Raw genomic sequence first — 23,285 nt, 5'->3', positions numbered from 1 at the left:
CTGATGTTTGCCCGGTGAAATGACGAGACGTTGCATAACAAACCACCCCACTTGTAGATCTCAAAAGGAGAGCGTGCCAAGCTCGTCGTGGGACGGGGTTGTTTTCCGACGGGGCCTCTGTGTGCTCATACTCTCTTTCAGTATTGTAGATCTGGGAAGCCTCCAAAGCTCCTGCCAGAATACAAAATGCCAGAACGCTGCCTTGAAAAGAGCTCCAAGCTGGTGTCCAAGAAAAGAGAAGCATCTTGTGCTGGGCCTAATTACTTCTGCTCCAAGATTACACGGTTTTGACCTTTCTCAGGCTTCCAGTGCAGAGCCTGATTGGAAATCAAGGAGGAGAGCATCGATGTTCACAGCGCTGGTAATTACAGTCAATGCAGAACACAGGAGGGCACCGCTGTAGCTCTACACTACCCACCAACAGTCTCACTAAGTTTACATGTATTCTACTAATTTAACTCGTCTTTTGTTTTAACTCGCTCCTCACAACTACCTCAATTGAGTTAACTGGTTGTAATCGATAAAACAATCCTGAAAACTAATAATATTTAAAAGCAATTGATATTAATCCTCTTAATTGAGACTGAATTGACATTTTGTTTCACTCTGTTAGGTGCCGATTATGATGCCTGAACAGATTCAGACTTTATTGACTGTGCAGTTTGTTTAGATGCAGGCGTCAGAACAGCAAAGTAAAGAAATAGGACAACAAAAAAAATCACAGAAAAATAAGATCAGATAGCTAAAGAAGATAACAAAAAAAGCTAGCAAGTGTAAATGATTAGAAACATTATGCGATAATAATATACAAATACACAAGAGCAGTACAGAAGAAGTAAGGGTGTGTGTGAAGGGTCATATGTTCATAGTGTAAAAAGATACCGCTACTGTAGCTGGAGTAAAACCAGTGTAATCAGCAGTTTATCTGTCCTGCAACTTAAACTTCAGTCTACGTGTATAGCTACACTTCAAGTTGCTAAATCTCCGGCTCTGGCAAAGAAAGACGAGGTCCTAATTCTTCATCCAGTTTACAAAACCCTGATTGGCTTTGTTGATTTTCCAACGGCTGTCAATCCGGCCGACGCCAGACCGCAGAAATCTCTGAAAAATCTTTTGGCCATTCAATAAATGACAAGACGCCCATTAATTCTGTCTCGCTATACTCTGCATCAGATCGAGTTTATGGTTCAGCGGCAGTCTCCACATGATCCTGAGCTCACGGATTCACAGCAGTGAGAGCACATTGAGCTTGCCGGGTGCCAAAGGATACACTTTCAGGAGGGTGTAAGAGGTGAGTGTAATGAATAGTCAATCTCAATGATACGGTCTCTGCAGCGAGGGAGGACTTATGAAGTAACACTCAAAGTTACAACGTCTGTGGCATTTTAAAAAGGTAGACCTGTGGCGAAGACGATCGTGTAGCATTAAACTCAATGTCATGAATCATCAAAACTGTGAAACTAAAGCACAGATTATGTTAGGGTGACAGCCAATGAGTGTCGCTGCAACAGGGGAGTGTAATCCCTTCAGAACTGCATAGCCGAGTGTCAACAATCCACACTTTGGTTCTGTTTCTTATCATAAAGTTCACCTTGCTGTCTGTCAAGAAGACAGCAAGGTGAACGTTTAACGTTAAATAGAGCAAATCTCAATATCTACATGGGTAACAGCGGACTTAAGGAACGAGAGCGACCTTAAAGGAGACTGGAATGTGTTGCTTTGCATACTGGAGCAGAGAAGGAACAGGATTAGGAGCTTTGTTTCACAGTTATTGGATTTTGGCTCTGTGGGAATGGAATTATCCAAACACAGAGCTGCTCCTGTTAATGTGGAAAATATGACTCAGTGTCAACACATACGACACGTTAACATAAGCTTCATAAGTGAGCTCTTATCGACAAAGTCACTGTCAAGAGAAATATTACTGATCTGAACTTCATGGGATCAGTTTTACACTTTACATGGTGCCTGTGCACTCGCATGTCAGAATCCCTCCACTGAGACAGACCACAATACTTCCAATGTACGCATTGAAAACACTCGGAACAATGTGACACTAATACTATCGAGTGCAGTGCATACACGTCATCAGTGTTGCATTTGTTGTTGTTCAATGTGTGAAATTAATTTTTTTTAAAAAGGCAGGTTTTACATTTATTCACTTTAATTCAGAGAGGGAATGAAACCCAACTGAGCTCACCGATGTGCCAGGTAATGTGGGCATCAGCAAGGGAAAAGTAAATGAGATACGTTTCACTCCCGAGCACCTATTGGACCCAAAGTACTCCTGGGCAAAGCACACAATCCCCAAACGGCTTCAGTGAAGCTGCTCTGTGGCAGGAGAGGATTGAGGATGAACTGTCTGGGCAGCTCCCACGGGGCGAACGAGTGCAACTGCCTGAATGTGGCGCAGAGTGCTGATGGGTTCTAAGAAAATGTCAGCCTCAGCCTCGCTAATGAGCTGTCAAAAGAGTGCGAGCGCTACGACTGACCTGTATCTCCTCGTAGGCCTCGTCGATCGTCGTCACTTGGTGCTGCTCGTGCAGCGCCGGCTCGTCGCAGAAGAAGCACACCAGACTTTTGTCGGTGAGGCAGAAGAGCTTGACCTTCTCGTGGTCCTTGCAGGGGTAGGAGCTCCGCTGAGCGTTGAGGATGGCGTCCAACGGGAAGGCCGAGTAGCGCTCAACAATGTTGGACAACTTGAGACTCGGCGAGAGCAGGGGATCGGTGAAGGTCCTCCGGCACTCGGGACAGTCCCGCACTCCGTGAAGCTCCTGCCTGCTCCAGTGCTCGGTGATGCAGTTTCTGCAGAAGTAGTGCTCGCACCCAAAGCTGACGGGGTCCTGGTAGATGCTGAGGCAGATGGAACAGAGGAGCTCGTCCTTCAAGCAGCAAGCCATTTGCAAAGACGGAGACCGAGCGGCATCTACAGGGGCAATGCTCCGGGGCTGAGTGTACTTTGGTTTAATCTGCAGGGGAGTGGTTCACTGCCATGTGATGATGCCAAGATCTTCAGAAACCTTTATTCTGTCTGTTGAAATATGGCAAACAAAAACAATGAGGGGCCATTCATCTCAAATGATGCATCTAGTGCAGGGACTAATGCATTTACAACAAACAAATGATTAACAGGGCAGATTCTCTTGGTTACACATTAATGAAACACACTTCAATGAGAGCCAGGGAAACATCGAACATCTCTCTAAGGGCTTTCAGTGGGCTGTCATTGCTGGTTGGCACTTTTTAAGCAAAAATGCCAACACATTCACAGGTTCCAGCTTCTCAAATCTTAATATTCGCTAGTTTTCACAGCTTTTTTATGATTCAACAGCTTTTGGACAGTTTTGGACAGTTTTGGACTGTTGGACGAACCAAACAACTAAATGAAAGATGTCCCTTGGGCTCTGGGAAAATTAGATTTTTCAACTTTCTGACATTTTCCAGACCAAACGATTCATGGCTTGAGAAAACAATCAGCAGATTAATGGATAATCAAAAGAGTTGTCGCCCTGTTTGGAAGCACTTTTACTCCGAATAAGTGTCAAGTGCACAAGCTAATATCAGAAGTACCAGGTTGCTCTTTTAACCTCTTACTTTCTTAACAAAAACAACTAAATTGTAACGTAACTCATTAAGCTTTCTCAAGAGAGCAGAAGTAATCTAGTTTTCACTTACCTGAGGAAACACCTGAATATGTTGATACTTTGTATCTAAATACTTCTGCACCTGGCTACATCCTTTCCCCCTCTCATTGTGGAGGATTGTTTCCACAGCAAACTGTCTGCACCAGCCAACAAGGAAACAGGGAAACACCTGCAGCAGTTTTATTTCCGCTGCTGTCTTCCTCCCACCCCGTTGTTAACAAGCTTCCTTTTAAATTCCCATTATTAGGAGATATTCAACAGCCCGGACTGAGCTTTTTTTTTTTTTTTTTTTTACTTCTTACCATCTACAACAAACTTGTCGAGACAACACTTGTGTTGCAACTTTGCATACAAGCTATTTAAATTGGCTTGCTCTACATTTGCTTGCAAGCTGGATTTTGTAAACATACCCGACCAGGTCCACGATCACCACAGCGGGAGGATGAGAGGGGACAGAGACACGAAATGGGGCCAAACTAATTTAATAAGCTACATGTTAAGAAGGGGGTGAACAGGTGAGGGGTGAAGGTATCTACATTGGTCAATACATAAGCGAAGAAATGAATAGGAATGAAGAAAGACTCAACTCACCGACTTCTTTCCAGCGACATCCGCGGCTCCAATGCGAGTGTCTTTCAGGAAGGAGAGGAGCTCACAGCGGCAACAGACGCAACCAACTGTATCGATCGATGGGGGTGTTCTCAAACGTAATATTTAAAGGATTACAGCTGTTTATCGATAAATACCTTACAAGAGGGAAAGTCAAAAGGAATAGTACTAGATTTATGTTAAATTTAGGATAATGAAGGATTTGATTAGGGGATACGAGGCTTAATAAATGACAACATAAAGTTTAACTCCCTCCATCAATGGAGTGGCTCAGACTTCCTCACCTCCCGTTTAGCATCGCTGCTTAGCTACCTTGATTACAACAAATAAACACGCTAACATACACGAGCTGTTACTGGATTTGTATAAGAAGCTGTTTGGCTTTTAAACAAACAACATAAGTTTCTAGAAGTTGCTCTAAAAATGTACTGTCACTGTTCACTGAAACGCGTTTATGAGCCGGCTTCCACAGGCTGCAGTGTCAAGCTTCAACCAGCAGGTGTCAGGAGAGCACACCTTATTGTTCCCAGTACAGGTGGAGGCTCCTCCATGAGAGGTTTGAGAGAATCACGTTAGTATAGTGTTGTACAATCTTTTGTGAGTGCAAAAACCTTATACTTTATACTAAGACGCCACTACATTTCAAATCGCAATATTGTACAATTAACTCTTGTATGAACTAAAACAAATTATAATGCATTCTTATAAAAAAAACTAGCTACAAGTATACATAAGGCAGTTAGAATTGGCTCCACAATGACCAGCTACAACATGAAAATGTTGCTTCCACAGTGATGCATCAGTATAGTTGTGTTATAATACAGTCATAACTCAAAACAGCCTTTCAGCTGCCTAATGAGTACTTCTTACTTGTGAAGTACATTTAATTTACTTCGTTTATTATGTCTTTATAAGTAAGATTATGACTGCAGGACCTGTGTTCGAGTATTCTTTACACATACTCATTAACTTTTACAAAAGATCTAAATATTATTATATGGGAAAGGTTGGAGGTCGGGATTACATTTTATTCTCTTGTAAATATGTGTTAGTTACCTTATGATGACTGGAGACTGCAGATCATAATTTATATCCCTTTTAATTTGCTACTACTTGTATTTTCACTACATCACTCAAGGAAAGACAATATTTACATCTTTATTTACTGTATACATATATAAACACACAGTGACAGTTCATGGTTTGATATGGAAATAGAAGGTTTGAGCTAGTCTGGTTGTAAGAAACATGCTATGAAATGCAACTTGTTGCCAGTCAGATTGTTTTCAATGTTGTATCATGACAGAAAGAAATAAACAAATAGATGCATCAGTCTTTCACGCAGGTGCACTGCAGCTTTCACTCTCCTGCACTGACATCAGTGATTGTTTGCCGTCTTCTTGATTCGGGATGCTAAATGACTCCTCTTCCTCTCCAAAGGGGAGTTTAGAGTCAACTTGCATCGAGTCTGTGGGCGTGACAGACGGTGTCCCACAAGACCTGTTTTCAATGTGGAAAGTGATGTTGACGTTGACGTGCGGGCTGGTGGTCACGGGGCTGATGACCTGTGGGCTGGTGGGCTGAGAGGAGGACTGTGCAGGGACGCTGGGCTGCGGGGGGACAGTCTCTGTATTGGAAAGTAAAGTCATGGGCTCCGACAGGGCAGAGTGTGGATTGTGAAGAGCCAGGGTGGATTGCAAAGGGCCGATGGACTCCTGGCTGCTGGAACCGTCTGTTCGTGTCAAAGTCTCAGTGTTGTTACTGCACTGACTGTGGTCACTGCAGGCTTCCCCTCTCTGCAGCAGACACTGTTGTTCTGGTGAGGGTACTGTGATATAATTCAGCTGGGTTTCCCTAAAATAACCCTGATTCATCTGCAGTAGAAAGACAGAAAGAGGTTGAGTCTCAGTATTCTTTACGGTTACTACTCTATTTAAAGGTTGTCAAGAAAAAAGAAAATGCAGAAGACTCACTTTATCACCACTCTCACAATTTCCATTTGCATCTATTTTAGGATTAAATCCTTCTTCATCTGTGCAAAAAAGCAATGTGAACCATTAGTAAGGTAGTGAAAACTTGAAACAAACAGTTCCTGGTAAAGATGTTGACAAATATAGGTCATTATCATTCAAGTTGGAGATCGAAATAATGTAGATACAATCACAGCTTTCCCACAAAACAAGAACAAGATCAATAAGGGACTCTTTGACTCTTTTTTTTTACAGGATGCAGTTACCTTTCTTCCAGACTGGTTTACAAAGGAACAGCAGGATGATAACGATGACAAAAAGTAAAAACCCAACGACACCGGCAATGACTGCAGCTAAGAAAGAGGTAAACAGAAACAAAACACGGCGGCAGAAGGAGAGGAGATGACACATTGATTAGACCTCACAGTTTTCTCACGATGACTTGCTGAGAAACAGAATCAGTTACCGTACCCAGTGTGCTGTCAGGCACTGTGCCTGGTGGCGAGGGTTTTGTCGAAAAGTTGAACACCTTCTCTGAAAGAGACGGGCTAATAGACAGTGTGGTGTCTGTCGGTCCACGTGGTGCGTTGGAGTCTGAGGTTGCTGAGACTGTGCTCACCGCTGTGCTCATCGCTGTGCTCACCGCTGTGCTTGTAGTCATGAACACAAGCTCAGTGGGAGGCTCTTGTGTTGAGGTTTGAGGCGACAGGTTGGATTTCAACGCCTCAGGTTCACACACGGTGTCCGAGGTAGCGTTGCCATTTTTGACAACGACCCTCCCGTGACAGCTGGGGAGAAACAGAGCGAGAGATCAAAGATCTGAGCTTCAAACAGCTGCGTACAGATGTGACTTTATGCTTCACTCACTCAGTGTGGGGCAGACAGCGGTCGGTGGAAGAGAACGTGTCAGAGAACGTCCCACTGGGGCACCGTCCACACTTCACATTAGCGTTGACTGTCCCTGAGAACATCACCCAAACATGTTGCCATTTACTAACATTTCACTATCAGACATCCCATTTCATTAAAACGTAATGATGCAAGTTTGACAGGATATGTGGTTGATATAGACCTTAGAGACAGATGTAACCAATAGTATGATGGATGTGATATAGTTATTACAATATATAAAAACATTGGTGGATTGATGGTCAGTGAAACGCGTCTTGTTGACCCATGAAACAGGAGTCCAACCTCTTCCAACTGGAAACATGTTCTTGACATTTGTAATTTTGCAATAAATGTAATTGAATATCAATGCGTTAATGTCTAAATTAAAATATCTACATGTATTATTTTATGGTAAACACACAAACAATTGAAAAAATAGCAGTTGCTGTACCTGGCACAGTCACTCCATAACCGAGTCTGCATCGACTGTACTTTTCACATGATGTGCAGAACGGGTCATCAAAGTCCAAAATGCAATACCTCCCAGGTTGGCACACACATCTTGACCTTACAGTAGAGGAGCAGCTCTGAACTTCCTGCAGACCTTTGGCTGTAGAAAATAATGTTTTACTTACAGGAACAATTATGTGTTAAAAACATAAAGCAAAACAATACATATTTTTTTAAATTGCATTCTTATCAGTGCAGCTCCTCACCCTCTCTGCAATTGGGACAGGTGAAGCAGTTGACAGCGTAGTTCCAGCTGTCCAAGTACTGGCCTGTTGGGCATTGTTCACACACAGTCTCAGTAGTTTCAGAGCATTCTTGTGTCTGCCGCTGTCCTGTTAGAACATACATATGAATGAAAAGCCTCTTGTTAGTTGTCTTTAAGTGCCTTTTATAACAGCACACAAGCATTGTAACTCCAAAATGTCCACCAATAGACGAAAAGTGTGAAGATTAAAAAATACATTTCATATCATTCCTCATACATTTTTACTGTGCATCACAGTACCGTGCCGTTAATGTTGGTTTGATGAAAACATATCATCACATATTCACGCCTAGAATAGTGTTGTTAATCACAGTCCAAAATGAAATGGTGATACAGACACAGAATACCTTTCGTGCATTTTATGTCGTGGGAAGTAACTGATTACTATTTTTTAATGATGACCAGTTTTTATGGCCCAAATCTTTACAAGAAGATTGGGAAGATGTGGCGAGAACAGATTAAATGAAAACACTTCCAGGGAAAATTCACGTGTGTATACTAATTACAATACACTCGACAATGTGTGTCGATTCCTGCTCCTCATGAGCTGCAACGTTGCAATGCTGCGAGGTGAAAGACTTGTTGTGCATCATGAGCTACAACTGTATCTTACTTCTTTGTGGAATTTGTGTTATTTTACATTATAACAAAATCAGCCCTGTTCACGATTAGCACTATACAGTATAGTTGATCTTGGAGGCTATTAGGCTAATGTTAGCAGCTTTGTCCTGCTCTATTGAATTTGAAGTTTACACTCCAGCAATCACAACAACATCACCCAAGATGGTGTTACATGTGCCGGACACATTTGTTAGTCGTCATCCTAAAGGCCTGTCTCTGACATTTTAAGTAAAACATGCTGTTTGAGTATACGAACAAACGGCATTAGGCTCGATCAAAACGATCAGATCGATTTATTTCAAACATCTAACAAATAATAAGAAAACATGACAACCCAGTCATGAAGCTAACATTGGCTTAATCAGCTACTTGACTAATAAAATCTGCTAATGACAGTTGTCATTTTAGACGATAAAATCAACGATAAGCTGCTTTTGTCCTCCTCTGTCTGAAATCATAGGACCCTGTGTTGTGTTGTGAGAGCGGCATCTGACAGACATAGCAGGGATGGGGCTTAGCAAACTACACTGCATGGGACATTTGACACTTTTCTTTGGTGGACAAAGTACGTTTAAGTGACACCATTTTGTAATTTATGTAGTGCAATGTCTCATCAATTATCAACTTACACACATATACTGATACTGTGTGAGATATATTGACCAATTATCGGTCTAGCCCTACTTTAAACAAATTATTTTCCTCAAGTGACTAATGTACACAATAAACTTGCTTCATGCAGTCTCTTAGGATGAAACAAGGAAAGTGACGAATGTCTCGAGCTACTGAAGGTGTTAAACTTTCACACCTCCTCGCCCAGGCTTTTACTAACACGTTTTCACGGCCTGTGTCACCAAATAACCTTTTCTTCTGCAACGACACAGCTTTGTCTTTCAGTACAGCTTGTACCTGAGCATTGAGTCCGGTCTTAGTAAGATAAGATAGACTTTATTGTCCCGAAGGAAATTTGTCTTGGAAACATACATACAGTGTCTGCTGTTAAAAACAATACAAGTAACATATTGCATACATACATTACATACACAGACTGTCGGCAGTCCACATACCCGCACACACAGTACCTACTGTACATGCAAAAGACTGCCACCAGCCAACAAATAAATATTTTTAGAAACTTTACAAATCCTTCTTGTGTATACAGGACATCACTTACCAGGGGGGCATTTCTTGCAGCATATATTTAAATGGTCCAACCAGTACTCTGTTGTTGAGTTGAGACAGTTTCCATCTGAGTCTGCCTGATAGGGCTGAGAGCAGACCTATTGGAAAGAGACAACACAAAAGAGCAACTCATCTAGTGGTGTTCAGATGAGGAGAGCGGAGAACATTGAAGTCTTTTCTTGTAATGCTCTGACACAAAGCTGCATTATGTCCGCTGGGGTGGGTGGGGGGGCTTTGAGCTTCCAGGTAACTAGTCATTTTGAAATGACCCATGTGGGCCAACTTTCGTATCAGCCTGACATTTTTCCTGGTAGTAATTTTAAAAAATCAACAACAAAGTCATTGTTTGACAACAGTTAAACAGAAAGGAGCTTAAAGTAGTCACAGACCACCCACACCTGCCCCCACCTTTTCCCTTCTGGTAATGCTGTGGGCCTGAGCTGCAGGCATGGTCAAACAGGCAGCCATTGTTTGTAGAAGGTGCATTTCGCCTCTACAGTATCTCTTCCTGTCTGTGGGGACCTCTGAAATATGCACTCATGCAGCTACAACCTCTCCTTCAGACATCCCAAAATATAAACAGAGCTGCTAGAACTACAGCACTGGTGTTCTGAAAAGTCCCGACACAGCGCACAGTTGATGAGACACCTGTCCTGTGCATGAGAGTTGCAAGTCTCTCAGTGCCCTCCAATGACATGAAGAAGTTAGAATATGCTGACAGAAGCAGTGTATTTCTCATATAACAGGAAACAGAGGCGGTAAGCTGGAAGCCCTCGGCACAGCAGTGACTTCTTCTGTGGTGTGACCACTGGTAGCACGGGATGTGATGACAAAGATAAACTTCTGTGAAGCTTCACATTATTAATTACTGTCAGCTTATCGAAGAGAACATTCTGTTGTTTTCCGCTTTCTCCTGGCTGCATGCCTAAACAAACTCATCCTCTTCATAGCAATGCAAAAGGATGCCGGGCAACAGAAGACAGATTTGCTGCCGGTGTCCTAACAATGAGATATTCAGTCTGAAACTGCATCAGATGCCAAGCACTTGAAACCAAATATTCATACGGGTTCACCACAGTAAGACTTTCAACTGTAACCTTTTCACACACCAGACAAAACTGGCATGGATACAGAAAAGAAATGTTTTCAAAGAAAAGTTTTCCTTTTTTTAAGTTAGAATAGAAACATCTTTAAAAGATAAAATGCATTGATTTACATTTAAGCTTTATGGCACAAACATTGTTTTACACATATTTCAAAAGCTGATTTTTAAATGACTATGCCTGTTTAACTTCACACTTCCTTGAATAAATCCAAGCAAGTGAAATTTAATCTAACAATTCACTTTGTGTTGAAGCAGTATGCTGTATGCTGGTCAGCAGAAGAATGCGGACGCTGGCTGATATCCAACCTGTCCGGAGTCCCTGATAAACACTGCAAACATGCACGACAGACTTACAGACGGACACAAAACCGACCTTAAGAGTTTGAGCAATCAGCAGAACCAGCAGTACAAGTATGTCCTTCATTGCCTCTTTAAAGGAAATTGTAGCCTGTCGAGGATACAGCCAACAGCGTGTGCACTGATCATTTTAGAAAGGCGGGCCAGCAGTCTGTGCGAACAACAATAATTTCCTTGAAATGAGACGAGAGTTTGGAGGAAGGAAGTGAGCACGTAGGCTTTAGCCTACATTCACTGATTGTTGAATTAACATTATGAGGTTTGAAAGAGTTTAGATGAGGTTGAACACTCATACTGTACTTCTACATGACAGTCAGTAGAAGTCTATTTTGTATATATACACAGCATAAAATAAATAAATGTGTCTGTTTTTTTTTTTTCTACCTGCAGTGTCTGTAAAAAGTATTTACATCCCCCTTGGATGTTGAATCAAAACAGATTAAATGTGACTTCGGATTTTAATGAATGACCTGTTTGCATAAATAACGCCCTTTAACAGGACACACGTCATGCATCCTGTTGGTTTTAGTAATTACATAACTAAATGGAGATCACCTGTGTGTACTTAAAGACTTTCTCTCTGCAACGTTTGTTGATCTGCATCACTGCAAAAACCTACAGTGTACAGTAAACCTTTTAATCGAGGGCCAATGACCTGGTCCCACTGCTGGAATTGAAAAGACAAAGCCCCAACATTTATCACCTCATCCCATCATTAATAAATTCTTTTGAATAGTATGAAGGCAGCAGAAAAATGAAACCGAAATGAGTTGACTTTCGATGCTGCTCCCGTGTGATTCATGTCATTTGTGTGAATCGGTAGGAAATGAGCAGCACTGACAGGTAGTGAACAATGAAGTCCCTACCAAAACAACAAGTTGCTGTTTTTCTCTTTTTGTTCAGACGCAGTGGAGTTCAACAAAGCCCAGCCTGGTGTGCAACATCAACTGTAATAGCAATTGTTTCAGTCCGTGCTGTTGGGTTTCTACACTGTGGCAGGATATACAGCTGATCGTTACATAATAAAGTCTCATCTTTCCACTAGAGGCCCAGGTTAAGTTCTCTCTCGTGACTGCTAGTATTTGTCATCACTGGAGTGTTAATGAGCAAGGCACTGAAGCCTACATCACCTCCAACTTTACTCTTTGAACTCCCTGTGGACACGAGGAAATAAAGTCATACAAAGCCACAAAGCTATTTGTATTGTACTCTACCGACTACTGACTGCCTAGTTTAATGCCTCGCTCTTTCTTCCTGTGTGAGACGCTGACATTTCACAATAAAGTTCCCCCTCCCACATTCTTAACATTCTCAAGTGCAACAGGAGCAGCCCATTTATCCATTGTTACCTTGTTCTGTATTGTCTCTTATAGTACATTGCTTTCATTCTGAGGTGATTTTTAATGTCACACCTTCAGTGTTTAACTGGGTTGGTTGCTACAGCATAAAACATGACCAGCAGAAGTGAAACCTTTTTTATTTTATCTTGTATTATCTACTTTGGCCTACTTTCAAGTTCACTGATCTTGTATACTGTACGCTGCTGCTGAGTAATTCCGAAAAGCACTGCATAATGGTTACGATTTTTATATGATAAGACTTGAAACTGGCTTCAAGCAGATATGAACATTCTTTTTTTTTGCTGAAGTCACATCCTTGAATGCGTATTGCGTGGTGCATATTTATCACATCAGTCTGAAGATAGCTATACTGAACTGAAAGCAGTAAACGCAGGCGTGCTGTTCACAGTGGGTGATGTGTTATTGGTCTCATGTAAGCATGTTTCAAATCCTGTTCATTTCTATACTGTGTGAAATGGGAACCAATGGCTGTCTGGAGGTAGAAACATGCATTGAATTCTATTCTAAGACAGTAGAGCATGCTTTGAGAAAATGACTGGTATTATTTATGATTTAAAGGAAGTAAAACTAAAATGTGAAGAAGAAACTGGTATGGCCATTATCTGCAGTAAATCACCTGGTTGATCTCCCTTTGATAATTACCACGTAAGCCCCATTTTATCATCTGATCACTGCTGAGTCTTCAGTGTTGGATAATAGTTTATTGATCGCTCACTCGGATGTTGTAGTTTCACGGTAAAAGCTGCAACGTTTAATAGCTGACCGATGAAAATGAGCAGAGCATAAAAACATGCATGCCACATGAGTATTTGAAGATATGATGATGATGACGACATAATGAGTTTCAGAAGCAACATTTTCCTTCGCAACTGTCTGTGGTAAAAATTCAAATTTTAGTATCACAAAGCCTCATCTCACACAAAGCTTCGCTCTCATGTCATGATGCCGACTCTGTTCTAAGATGACGATCTGCCAGCCAGAACACAGCACACGGCTCATGAGCAAGCCGTTTGTGCCACAACATCAAAGTATTGCAGCTACAACACTCAACAGGAACACAAAACAAATAGATATGACTATGTTGAACTTCACAACAACAAATAACAATACAATTACATTTCCTTGTGCCCTCCAACATTTTGTTTATACCATCTAACTTTTTTTAAATATGTTAGCCTGCAAGACAGAAACTGGAAACACTGAAGTGTCAACGCTGGGATTGCTTAAGTGTTTGACATTAAGTATAGGTGGTTGTGGTTTCCTGTGACTCGCATTGTACAGTTTGTACATCGGCCTCAGTGTTTTCTGTCCCACAGTCAGGATGAGTCAAAGGAAGTTAAAAACAGAAGTATGCATAAACCTGGGAGCCAAAGCAAACAGCTGTAAAGGGCAACAGAGAGGATTCAAAATGACTTCCTCAATGTTGTGAAATGGACAAAGTAGATTCTAAAACTGTCTCCGCGGTGGCGTAACACTGTGAGCTCTTGCTTTATGTCCAGGAGGCTGCTGACAGTCACATGTGAAGTCTAAATCTGTCCAAACTTTTTATTATTTGTTCAGATCGGGACAAATATAATGCAAGCATGAAATATGTCGTGTACTCAATTATTCCCATGTAATTAAGCTGCCTGTTAATTAATCACATGCTGCATTTCATTCTATAACTCATTCAAATCTTGAAGAGAAAAGAAATCTCATGTTTTAAATTAACCTACTGAAGATTAGGCACAAATGTCAAAGCATTATCTTTTGAGATCACCGTTTGTTTGTTTCATGGAGAAAATAAAATTTTATGGAAATAAAACAATAAAAAAAAAAAAAATACAATACAGAGACTCAAAACACGAGCACAAAAAAGGAAATAATTTTGGGTGGTGTCAAATGTCTCAGGAACCACTATTATCACCCCAAGATAGACCTTTGGTTGCTTGTCAGTGCAAAGGGTGAAACGTGCTTCCTAGTCTTGTTTTGGAAGAGATGTGTTGGAAGTTGTGACGAGCCAAACGGGACACATCTGAGATCTGGTCGGAGATTTTGACGGACACTTTGGGTGCACAGAAGTCCTGAAAAATATTAAAGCCACCATATGAGAATTGTGCCATGTATGTCCTCACAAGATTCAACATTGATCTTTTTCTTTTCCACTGTTTTATAACATTAATAACAAGTGCATTACATTTAGATAAGCCAGTTCCAGGGTCTTACTATTGTGCCATGCTGGTTCACTCTTATTTCTTACTGGGACACTTAATGGGACTGTTGCACATGTGCTTTTCCGACTATAACATATCACAATGTCTCCTGTGAAAAAGGTCAACAATATTTAAGTTTGAGATACAGTACGAGGCCTGCAGTGTGTCACCTCCAGTTCCTCGTGCTGTGACCCGGTGGAGCTCTTCATATTCAGACTGCCCCGCAGGTCGAGGCTGCTGGGCGGCGGCAGCGTGCTCTGACCCACGTTCGACCAGCCTGAGAGACAGTGCTGGACAGGACCAGAGAGATGCATGAAGATCAGTACACTTAAAATCTTAAACTAAACATCAGGTTTACATGAAGATCTCAAGAGGGTAAACGGCACAGCGAAGAAGTGATAAATGGTCATGCAGTGGGGTCCCGTACTCACCGATGGTAACCCCAAACTATCAGAAGGGTCAAAGCTGCATCGCCGATGAGCTTTGTACTTGTAGGGTGGCAGGAGGGTGGAGCGAGGGATGCTGACCCTTATTAATTAAAGAAAACAAAAAGAAAACTCATGAGACAAAAGACATGCTGCTACAGTCCTAAAACGTGGTGGTTTTAATATAGCTTGACTAAAACTGATTGTTGATTGTATCTTAAAAACATGAAGGTAAAAAATGTGAAAAGCATTGTATTGATTTGAAGTCCAACCCAACCCGTTTCTGCATTTTTCAACAGACGCACAATTTTGCCTCACTCGCCACTCGTGTGTTTTTTGATATTTTTGAATTGTTATGCAATAGCTGATACATTAGTCCTCCTCAAAAAGGGAAAGGGTGACTCCTGAGAATCCCCGAGGATACTGACCCCACAGCCTTGGTACAGAGCCCTTTTATTCTGCTGTAACGTGTTGAAATGAAAACACACAAAACAATAGGTACCAATATTTGACCGTGACATTCACAGAGGTACAAGTGAAGCCCGGGACAGGAATTGTTTCAGATTACAAGATGTAAATAACACAATACGAAATATCTCAGCCTCACTGAGGGGTTGAGCGCTCTTCTGTTCAGAAAAGGCAGTTTCAGTGAACACGATCAGTACCTGATGAGAGCCGGTTCAGCAGCAGTGTGGGGCTGGGAGGATTTGTGCTCTTTGCACACCGGGCAGCACTCCTGAGAGTGAAGTGGGACAGGGAACAGTCTGCTGTTAATCCTGTAAGAAAACGTACCTGAAGAAAAAGATGAGCGAGCAGAGATGAGAATTGCGTCAGCCGTCATAAAAAGAAAAGTGAGACGAGGCTATTCAAATAAATGACCCCTCTTACATTGATGTGTATCCGTGTTAGCCTCCGGACCGCTCCTGTCAGTGAGCAGCGGCACGGCTGAATGGTTCTCCTTAGGAAATCTATAAGCAAATTAATAGTAATGTAATGAAGCCATCATCAATCACAGGCAAACCAGGCAATCAAAGGGGAAGCACTCACTCCGCCTGTGGGCTGTGGACACACTGGTCTTTATTGAGCGATCGAAACGTGTGCAGGTCATCGAAGAACTCGTCAGAGCGCTCTATCAGGGAGTCCTCGGCATCCAGGACTCCTTGGAGGGAACACACATCACCTGTTAGGGCTCTATTAGACGTCTGCGTGTATAAGACAGAACCAGGCACACAGAGAGACCCAGAAGGCGTACCTGCTATCCAGTCGTACCCGAGTAGTGGCTGCAAACGATGCCTGTCTGAGGCAGATGTCTCTTCACATTCATCCGACTGAAATGTGACTTGACTCCGAACCTGCCTCGACGAAAACAAACAAGTGGAGCAGAGTATGAAAGTTAACATGTTCTACTTAATTCACTACTTGTTGTTTCACCTGCGTCTCCTCCCAAACCCTTCAGGGCCATAGGTTCATCAAAAGCTTTCGTAAAAAGCCTCAGAATTATTATTTAACCGTGCTCTGGCAAAAGACCACTGTAGCTCATGTGAGTGAACGGAGCACGATCAGTGAGGAAAATATAGGAGATATAACAATGATTATATTGAGCTTTTGGACTCACAGTGCAATTGTTTGGCTTTAAATAAACTGAATCATGCTGATGGCCATTTTATTCTTATTTCAAGGTGTAAAACAAGACAGAGATTTAGCTAGAAACCCTTCCAGAGACAGGTGCAGTGGGTTTCCAGCGCACACGGGGGTGAGTAAACAGTGTGTGCAGGATATGTTTTCCTACCTGTTCTTTGCTGTGATTTACTAGACAGGACTCGGCTGTGGATGGGTCCATATGCTGCAGCCTGCTGTGGACTAGAGGATGTCTGTTGCGGTCTTTGAACAGGCCTGATGGTGCTGTATGTTCAGCAGTCACTCTTCTGTGTTTGGAGGTCAAAGACGGTGTTGAAATAGAGCTGCGGACGCCTCTTTGTCTCTCGCACGTATCTGATGGAGACACCGGGGGATCAGATGTATTTATCACATACACAACACAGGCTTGCGGTGAAATGTAGCGTGATAAGCAAACCTCTGTCTTCTCTTTGTGGTTTTATTTACCCGCAAATCTCACTGTAGGTCTGGCGAGGGCGGCCCGGGCACGACCTCGGTCTCCATCGGTCAGGATCTGTGCTGGCTCCCTTCTCTCCTCAGCCGCGTCCTCTCTCTCCCTCCTCTCCTCAGCCTCGTCCTCTCTCTCCCTCTTGCGGCTCTGACTGCAGCCGCTGAGCCGCTCCAGTGTCTCTCGCTGCTGCTTCAACCGGTTCAATAAATCTTTGTTACGCTCTCGTAAAACGTCCACTCGGTCGGCGGAGAACATTTTTTTTAAACAACACGTTTAAATCACGTTTATTTAACTGAGAGGGAAACAAAAAGCGAATGTTTCCTACTCTTTTGTGATTTAAACTGGGCTCCACCACACAGCTCCTTAACAACGCGTTGACAACAATGATGTGATTGGCTGTGAACCTTCTACCCATCATGCTTTGCAACTGTCCACGGTTTTATCTTAAAGGGACAGACACACATTTGATTTAAGCTACAGGACATGATGTTGAACACCAGAGGGCGCTGTTTATTTAACTAGTGACACTGACTGGACACAGTTGGAGCAGGATTGCAGATTAGATAATAACACGGTTAAAGAAATACCACATTGTAAATCATATTCTATTCAAGCAGTCGTCTGGTGATCTATATTTTTCTTATTGCCTTCAAATTCCAACATTGGAATGAAGTATTGTGGCCAAAGCCTGATATAGTTTATATCTCTGAGCCACAGTGTTATCCAGCAACCATTAAAAATGGCAATGTGATTTACATTTTGTGTAGGAGCCAATGGGCTTGGAACTGAATGCCACAGACAGAGACACAGACTAGGTCGATGTTGGATTTAGTTCTATTATTAGATTTGGAAAATCGAAAATATATTACATTGACATCCTTATCCTTTACTGCTTTAAGTAAGGTCCTGCATTTTAAGTAAAGTTGTCAGATCACATAGAATACATGAACATATTACATCAGATGATTAGACATGTTGTAGTAAAATCTGAATCTGCAGAGCTAAAAACAACCGTTAAGGAAATACAAAGTAAGCTACAATATTTTAGTCTGAAACATAGTGGAGTCGAGATCAAGTATATTGTACTTGAGTATAGCTTTCTTAAAATGTAAATTACGACTTACTCAATTACATTCAACCATTTGTTAATAACGAGAGCTGTTGAGTCTATGCACAAAATGACATTGTTTATTTATCATGCGAGGTCAAATTAATTCACATTAATTTCAACAAATTTCATAAAAACTGAGCCTGACTAAATCTAAATAATAACTGAAGCAAAATAGTTAAATACTGTAATTCAGACTTAAACTCAAGGTAGGTATTATTAAAGAAGGACTGAACTTCAGGCCAGAAGTTTCCAAGAGGAAACTCCTACAATGACATCTGCAAGAGGTGCCAGGAAACAAATAATGAGCCCAGGAGCAACATCAGCCAGGTTGACATGATCAGTTGAGGTTTACATTTTAAAGAGTTATGAGAATAAGTATTTAAAGTCATACTTTATGACTATATATTATTCACTTGTTATCCACCATCAGAAGGCAATTTTAGGCATTTTAACTTTTGTCAGTGCAGCCTTTTGAATCTTACAGTCAGTCGCCACTTTATCATGAGGTGCACCAGTAAAATCTAATGCAAAGCAATGCAAAAGCTCAGCCGCAGAATCTACCTACAAAGATCATGCTGTTCAGTTCTGATTGACACCGTCAGAGAGATGTTGTTTCCAGCCGTAACAGCTTGTGGCTCTTGTTTTCACCTTGTAAATCAGTGTGTGTGTGTGTGTGTGTGTGTGTCGTCATGGTTAGATGTGGTCCTGGAGGCCACTGTAGCTGCATGAACTACCACAGAGGCGGATTTGAGTTCTTTGTGTTTATATGTCTGTGGACAGATTTGTTGGCCACGAAACTTTACAGTTGTGTCAGATCTGTAGAGATCAAAATGAAGATCGAGTTCAAAGACGGGTGTGGTCTTAGCGAGGGGGCTACAAGTAGAGAGCTGGGAAGTGGGAAAAGGGCCCATGGCCCAATTTGAGACCACAGCTGGTGTGATCACATCTCAAGATGGTCTCTAGTTTCACTATGTGTTTATTGTGGAGGTTGAATTGAACTACATTACATTGGGAGGTGTTTTTAATATTTTGCCCACCCCATTACAAACATAATTTCTCGCTGATTTCCTTTTTACAGTAGGCTTTGTGTTGGTTGGTGAATCAACATGTTGATTTTCTCACCATTGTATCACTTAGAGGACAACCTGTGCTTGTAGAAATGGCGACAGTAGTTAGCCTCTGCTGGGTGGCTGGATGACATTAGTTTAGTTACATAAAACCTGTCCATCCGTGGTGGCACTAATGACAGTGTCGCAGGTGGTGCAGGGTCACAGCCGTAATCGTAGGCCTGATCCCCCGTGGAGCAAATGGTGTGGAACCGCGTGGGCGAGCTGCTGCTTAGTATTCCAGTCATGGCTCGTTTGCATTGAGAGACATCCAGGCCAGTCCAGTATGATTAGTTGACCACAGTAGTGTGGAGTTGCACCCCATTATCATTAAACGGTGGCAGTCATGAAGTCATACACTCCTCCCTGTCCCTCTAATTACACCCCCCACTGTTGGGCTCCGAGCAATTACTGCCTGCCGCCAGAACGCTTCATCGTTCATTAGGCACAGATAACGGACACATCAACAACAAACAACAAGAAACAACAAGAAAAAAGTAGAATTACTCATATTTCTAGTAAACAACAAAATTTCACCTAAGATCAATTATTTTGAGGAAATGAGAAGGTGTGTTATGGAGAAAGGTGCCAAAAAGAATTGAAAAATAAATCACATCGATGAATATTTTTACATTTGTCTTGTTATATTGTGTAGAGAGACGTGTCGTGTGTCTCTGTGTCCGGTCTTGTTCAGTGTAATTATATTGTATTGTTTGCCTTATATTGTACATTCATGGTACTAACAGTATAATCATTTAAAAAAACAACTAACCTTTTCAGCACAATAAAGGTATGCTTGGTCTGTAGTTTAGTTAGACCTAAAGCTGACTTTTCAAATCTACGTGCAGTCTGACAGAACAATGTACCAACTGCTTAATCCCAAGACATATTTTACATAATATTGCCTTAAAGTGGAAGACATTGTTTTCAAATCTTAAGTATCTCATTCATGTGTATTGTCTATGAGGAATGTATCACTTAATCACAAAGTCCAGCTTCATCTGGACTGGGACTTGACAACATCAGGAAACAGCTCCACATCTTCCATCAGATTGGCATGAATGTTCATGACATCACCTTTTTTCAACTGAAGCCCAATCACCTCAAACCAGTGAGAAGAGTTTAGACAGATTGGCAGAAGAGTTCCTCTTCATGTTTCATACCTTAAACGTTACTATACTATCATATATTATTTAAAATAAATTCTCCTCCTGTTCTGTGTATTTACAGGTCACTGCACCCAAACAAAGTGCAGAAATAGCTATAACTCAAAAGGAAGGAAAAAAAACCCCTAAGAGCACAAGGTCATCGATCATCCAATTGATGTGAAAACACAGGTGAGATTCTCAGGTCTCCTATATATTCACCTGGCCATTTAGGGGGTTATTCTCAGTATATATATCGCAGTCATTTTCTAAATGTCTGATATTGGTGTCATTTATTGTTATTTGATGAAGCAGTTATATGTAGTGATGAGTGGTGTTCAATAGGACATGATATTCATGCTGAACAGGACACACAATTATCTCCTCAGTCAGTATAAAATTGGGGGTTTGTATCAAATCATCCCAAAATCATTATTGTCAGGATTATTAGCCTGTATGTATCTAATATGTGTTTCACTCTGGAGTTAGAATGAAATCTATCACCAGTGGAGGACAAAAAGAGACACACTGAGAATTACAAGACAATGCAGTGAAATTATATTTAGGCAAAGCTATTGGTTTTTATTTAAGTTAACCAACTGTAAGAAATCCATCTTAGTAAATACTGTGTTAAAGTAAAGCACACAGATTTTCTTTTGTATATATTGACTTTGAAAAGTATACCTGCTAAAACACAATGTCTACCCTAACCTAAAGTTGAGTAATTTTCCTGGGAAACCAGAGTTTGTGGTTATACAAACCGCACTGTGTGAGGGTTTTGAAAATAAATCGTGGTATTACCACATGATCTGGTCAATCTCTGCTTTTTTATCGGATCTGAAAAGTCTCTCCTCACTCCCTTGTTGAAGAGCTGCAATTGTCCCAGTGGCAATAAGAGAAGGCAAAGGATAATAACCCGGAGCCAAGGTAGACATTCACCCTGTGTGCAGTGTGCGGGTGTGTGTGTGTGTGCACGTGTGTGAGCTTGTGATTCTGTCAAAAACATTGGGCCATTAGTCCTTTTCAACAGCAGCCACGTCTCCCAACAAGCTTCTAATATTTTCCTGGAACCAGGCATCTCCAAATAAATACTAGTTAGGTAAGACTGTGACAAAGCACAACAAGATGAGGTAATATCAGAGAGCGAAAGACCAGCCGAGGAGTCTAATGGAGAGGAAGGGGGGATCTGAAAGAGAAGGGGGGATGGGGGGGGGGGGGGGGTGGGGGGGGTGGAAGTGTTTTTTGCTGATAAAGAAAGCGAAAGGGTCGATTGTCCCCACCGCTCTAGAGAGATAGAGGTGGATGCCATTAAGATAAGGAGGATTAGACCTGCCACCTCGTTGTCCTAGCTGCTACAACTTGAGGACAGCTGGAGAGTGAAAGACCCCATCCAGGGGGGTTTGTTGTCACGTTTCAGTGACCAAAGAGACTGATTCATCTGGAGTTAATAGGATGTTGTTTGGAATAAGAGCAATCCAGTTTGTATTTGTCACCACGGGCAACTCTGCTGTGAGCTTGAAAAACAGAGACAACCAACAAAACACGTTTAACAGGGGTGGAAGAAGTATTCAGATCCATCACTTAAGTAAAGTTGCAATATCACAATGTAACAATATTCCATTAAAAGTAAAAGTCCGGCATTAAATATGTTACTGAAGTCAAAGGCTGGTTTGAGCTTCATGTACTGTTAATCTTTTATTTCCACTACGTTTTTATAGTTGTGCAGTCTGTTCCAAACTAGGAAAATGATGCTGCTTTCATTGCTCCCCCTTTCGTTATTATTTTCCCGATTATTTCCGTGTAGTTTGACAAAGTAAAAAACGATTTGCTCTTCTTAATGTCTCTGGGACGCGACAGATAATATTCACAAACGGAGACCAGACTTTTGAAACAAGCTGTATATTCCACCTACTATGGATCAAGTTTACTGAGAGTAGTAAGCATCCACACTTGTGCACATAAACATGTACTGACACTAATACACACTTAACATTTCCCCTATGGCAGGCCCTGCATAAGTAGACAAGTCTCCTCTTAAAACGGCCTGTTTTTAGATGTTGTTGTTCCAAAGCATTATGCTCAGTCACTCTCAGGTTTGGCCTCAATGAGTAGAAAAAAAAAGAAAATGGCAGTGAAAATGTCCAGAGCAATCACGCTGTATGTGTTTGCCCGTAATTCAACACATCACACCTGGAAACAGTGATTTAATGGCCGCTGATTCATGAGACGAGGAGAGAGACCATGCGGTTTGCTTCAGGTCTGGTTCCTCCGAGTTAGTCAGCAGTGGGACTTCACGTCAGGGCTTTTATGTCACTGCTGTGCTTAATGACCTGTGTGCTCCTCTGTGATTAACTGGTATATTCTCCTCCTTCGATTTACTGCATCTGTTTTAATAGGCCTCAGCCTTTGTTTGGGGGCTGAGGGACGACAATGAATCTAACAGAACGCCACCGAGCTGACAGAGTGTGTAAGGACGACCGACGCTGTCTGGTCAAACAGACAGACAGACTGCCTCAGCTGCCACCTGCGTCAAACAATCAATGCCTCTATTTCATCCAGCAAACCATCCTTACATAAGCAAGACTATAGCATTGTTAGTGTTTGTAAGAAAAGGACAAATGTAAGATAGTATCACCTCGTCACAATAAATAAGCTTCTGGCTCGAAAACAGCCTTGGCTTAAAG

The 23,285-nt window shown here is 41.8% G+C and overlaps 3 protein-coding genes across 3 annotated transcripts in view; all 3 read right to left on the bottom strand.

The window, feature by feature from the left end:
* trim62.1 (tripartite motif containing 62, tandem duplicate 1) overlaps positions 1-4,262 on the bottom strand; it is a 29,129-nt gene extending 24,867 nt beyond the window's left edge. The window contains exons 1-2 of the mRNA XM_079157073.1: positions 4,236-4,262; positions 2,493-3,031 (exon numbers count right to left, since the gene is read on the bottom strand). Coding sequence (XP_079013199.1) covers positions 2,493-2,900 — 408 coding nt within the window. The 5' untranslated portion in view covers positions 2,901-3,031; positions 4,236-4,262. The remainder of the gene's footprint in view (positions 1-2,492; positions 3,032-4,235) is intronic.
* Positions 4,263-5,397: 1,135 nt separating this feature from the next.
* On the bottom strand, positions 5,398-11,298 carry tnfrsf1b (tumor necrosis factor receptor superfamily, member 1B). Its single transcript, XM_079156882.1, has 9 exons — positions 11,171-11,298; positions 9,685-9,790; positions 7,831-7,956; positions 7,566-7,724; positions 7,091-7,184; positions 6,695-7,011; positions 6,490-6,576; positions 6,227-6,285; positions 5,398-6,127 (listed from the first exon to the last, which is right to left on the bottom strand). Exons 1-9 carry the CDS (start codon positions 11,219-11,221, stop codon positions 5,591-5,593), a joined length of 1,536 nt encoding a protein of 511 aa, XP_079013008.1. The 5' UTR covers positions 11,222-11,298; the 3' UTR covers positions 5,398-5,590.
* Positions 11,299-14,339: 3,041 nt separating this feature from the next.
* Positions 14,340-17,494, bottom strand: miip (migration and invasion inhibitory protein; the record flags this gene model as incomplete). Its single annotated transcript, XM_079186305.1, has 9 exons — positions 14,340-14,578; positions 14,878-14,997; positions 15,139-15,235; positions 15,798-15,924; positions 16,021-16,100; positions 16,180-16,291; positions 16,385-16,484; positions 16,922-17,124; positions 17,236-17,494. The coding sequence occupies 9 exons, from the start codon at positions 17,492-17,494 to the stop codon at positions 14,447-14,449; spliced, it is 1,230 nt and encodes a 409-aa protein (XP_079042431.1). The 3' UTR covers positions 14,340-14,446.
* Between the last annotated feature and the right edge of the window lie 5,791 nt (positions 17,495-23,285).

This window comes from Pholis gunnellus (assembly GCF_910591455.1).
Source record: "Pholis gunnellus genome assembly, chromosome: 3".
Taxonomy (NCBI): Eukaryota; Metazoa; Chordata; class Actinopteri; order Perciformes; family Pholidae; genus Pholis; species Pholis gunnellus.
This window is presented reverse-complemented; position numbering and strand designations above follow the sequence as displayed.

What these genes read in the sequence shown, in the direction of transcription:
- tnfrsf1b (XM_079156882.1), bottom strand. Translation starts at nt 11,221, where the DNA reads ATGAAGGACATACTTGTACTGCTGGTTCTGCTGATTGCTCAAACTCTT. An exon ending in CTGCAAGAAATGCCCCCCTG is followed by an intron (nt 7,957 to 9,684) that starts GTAAGTGATGTC and finishes ATGTTCTAACAG; the next exon opens with GACAGCGGCAGACACAAGAA. An exon ending in TTATGGAGTGACTGTGCCAG is followed by an intron (nt 7,185 to 7,565) that starts GTACAGCAACTG and finishes TGATGTTCTCAG; the next exon opens with GGACAGTCAACGCTAATGTG.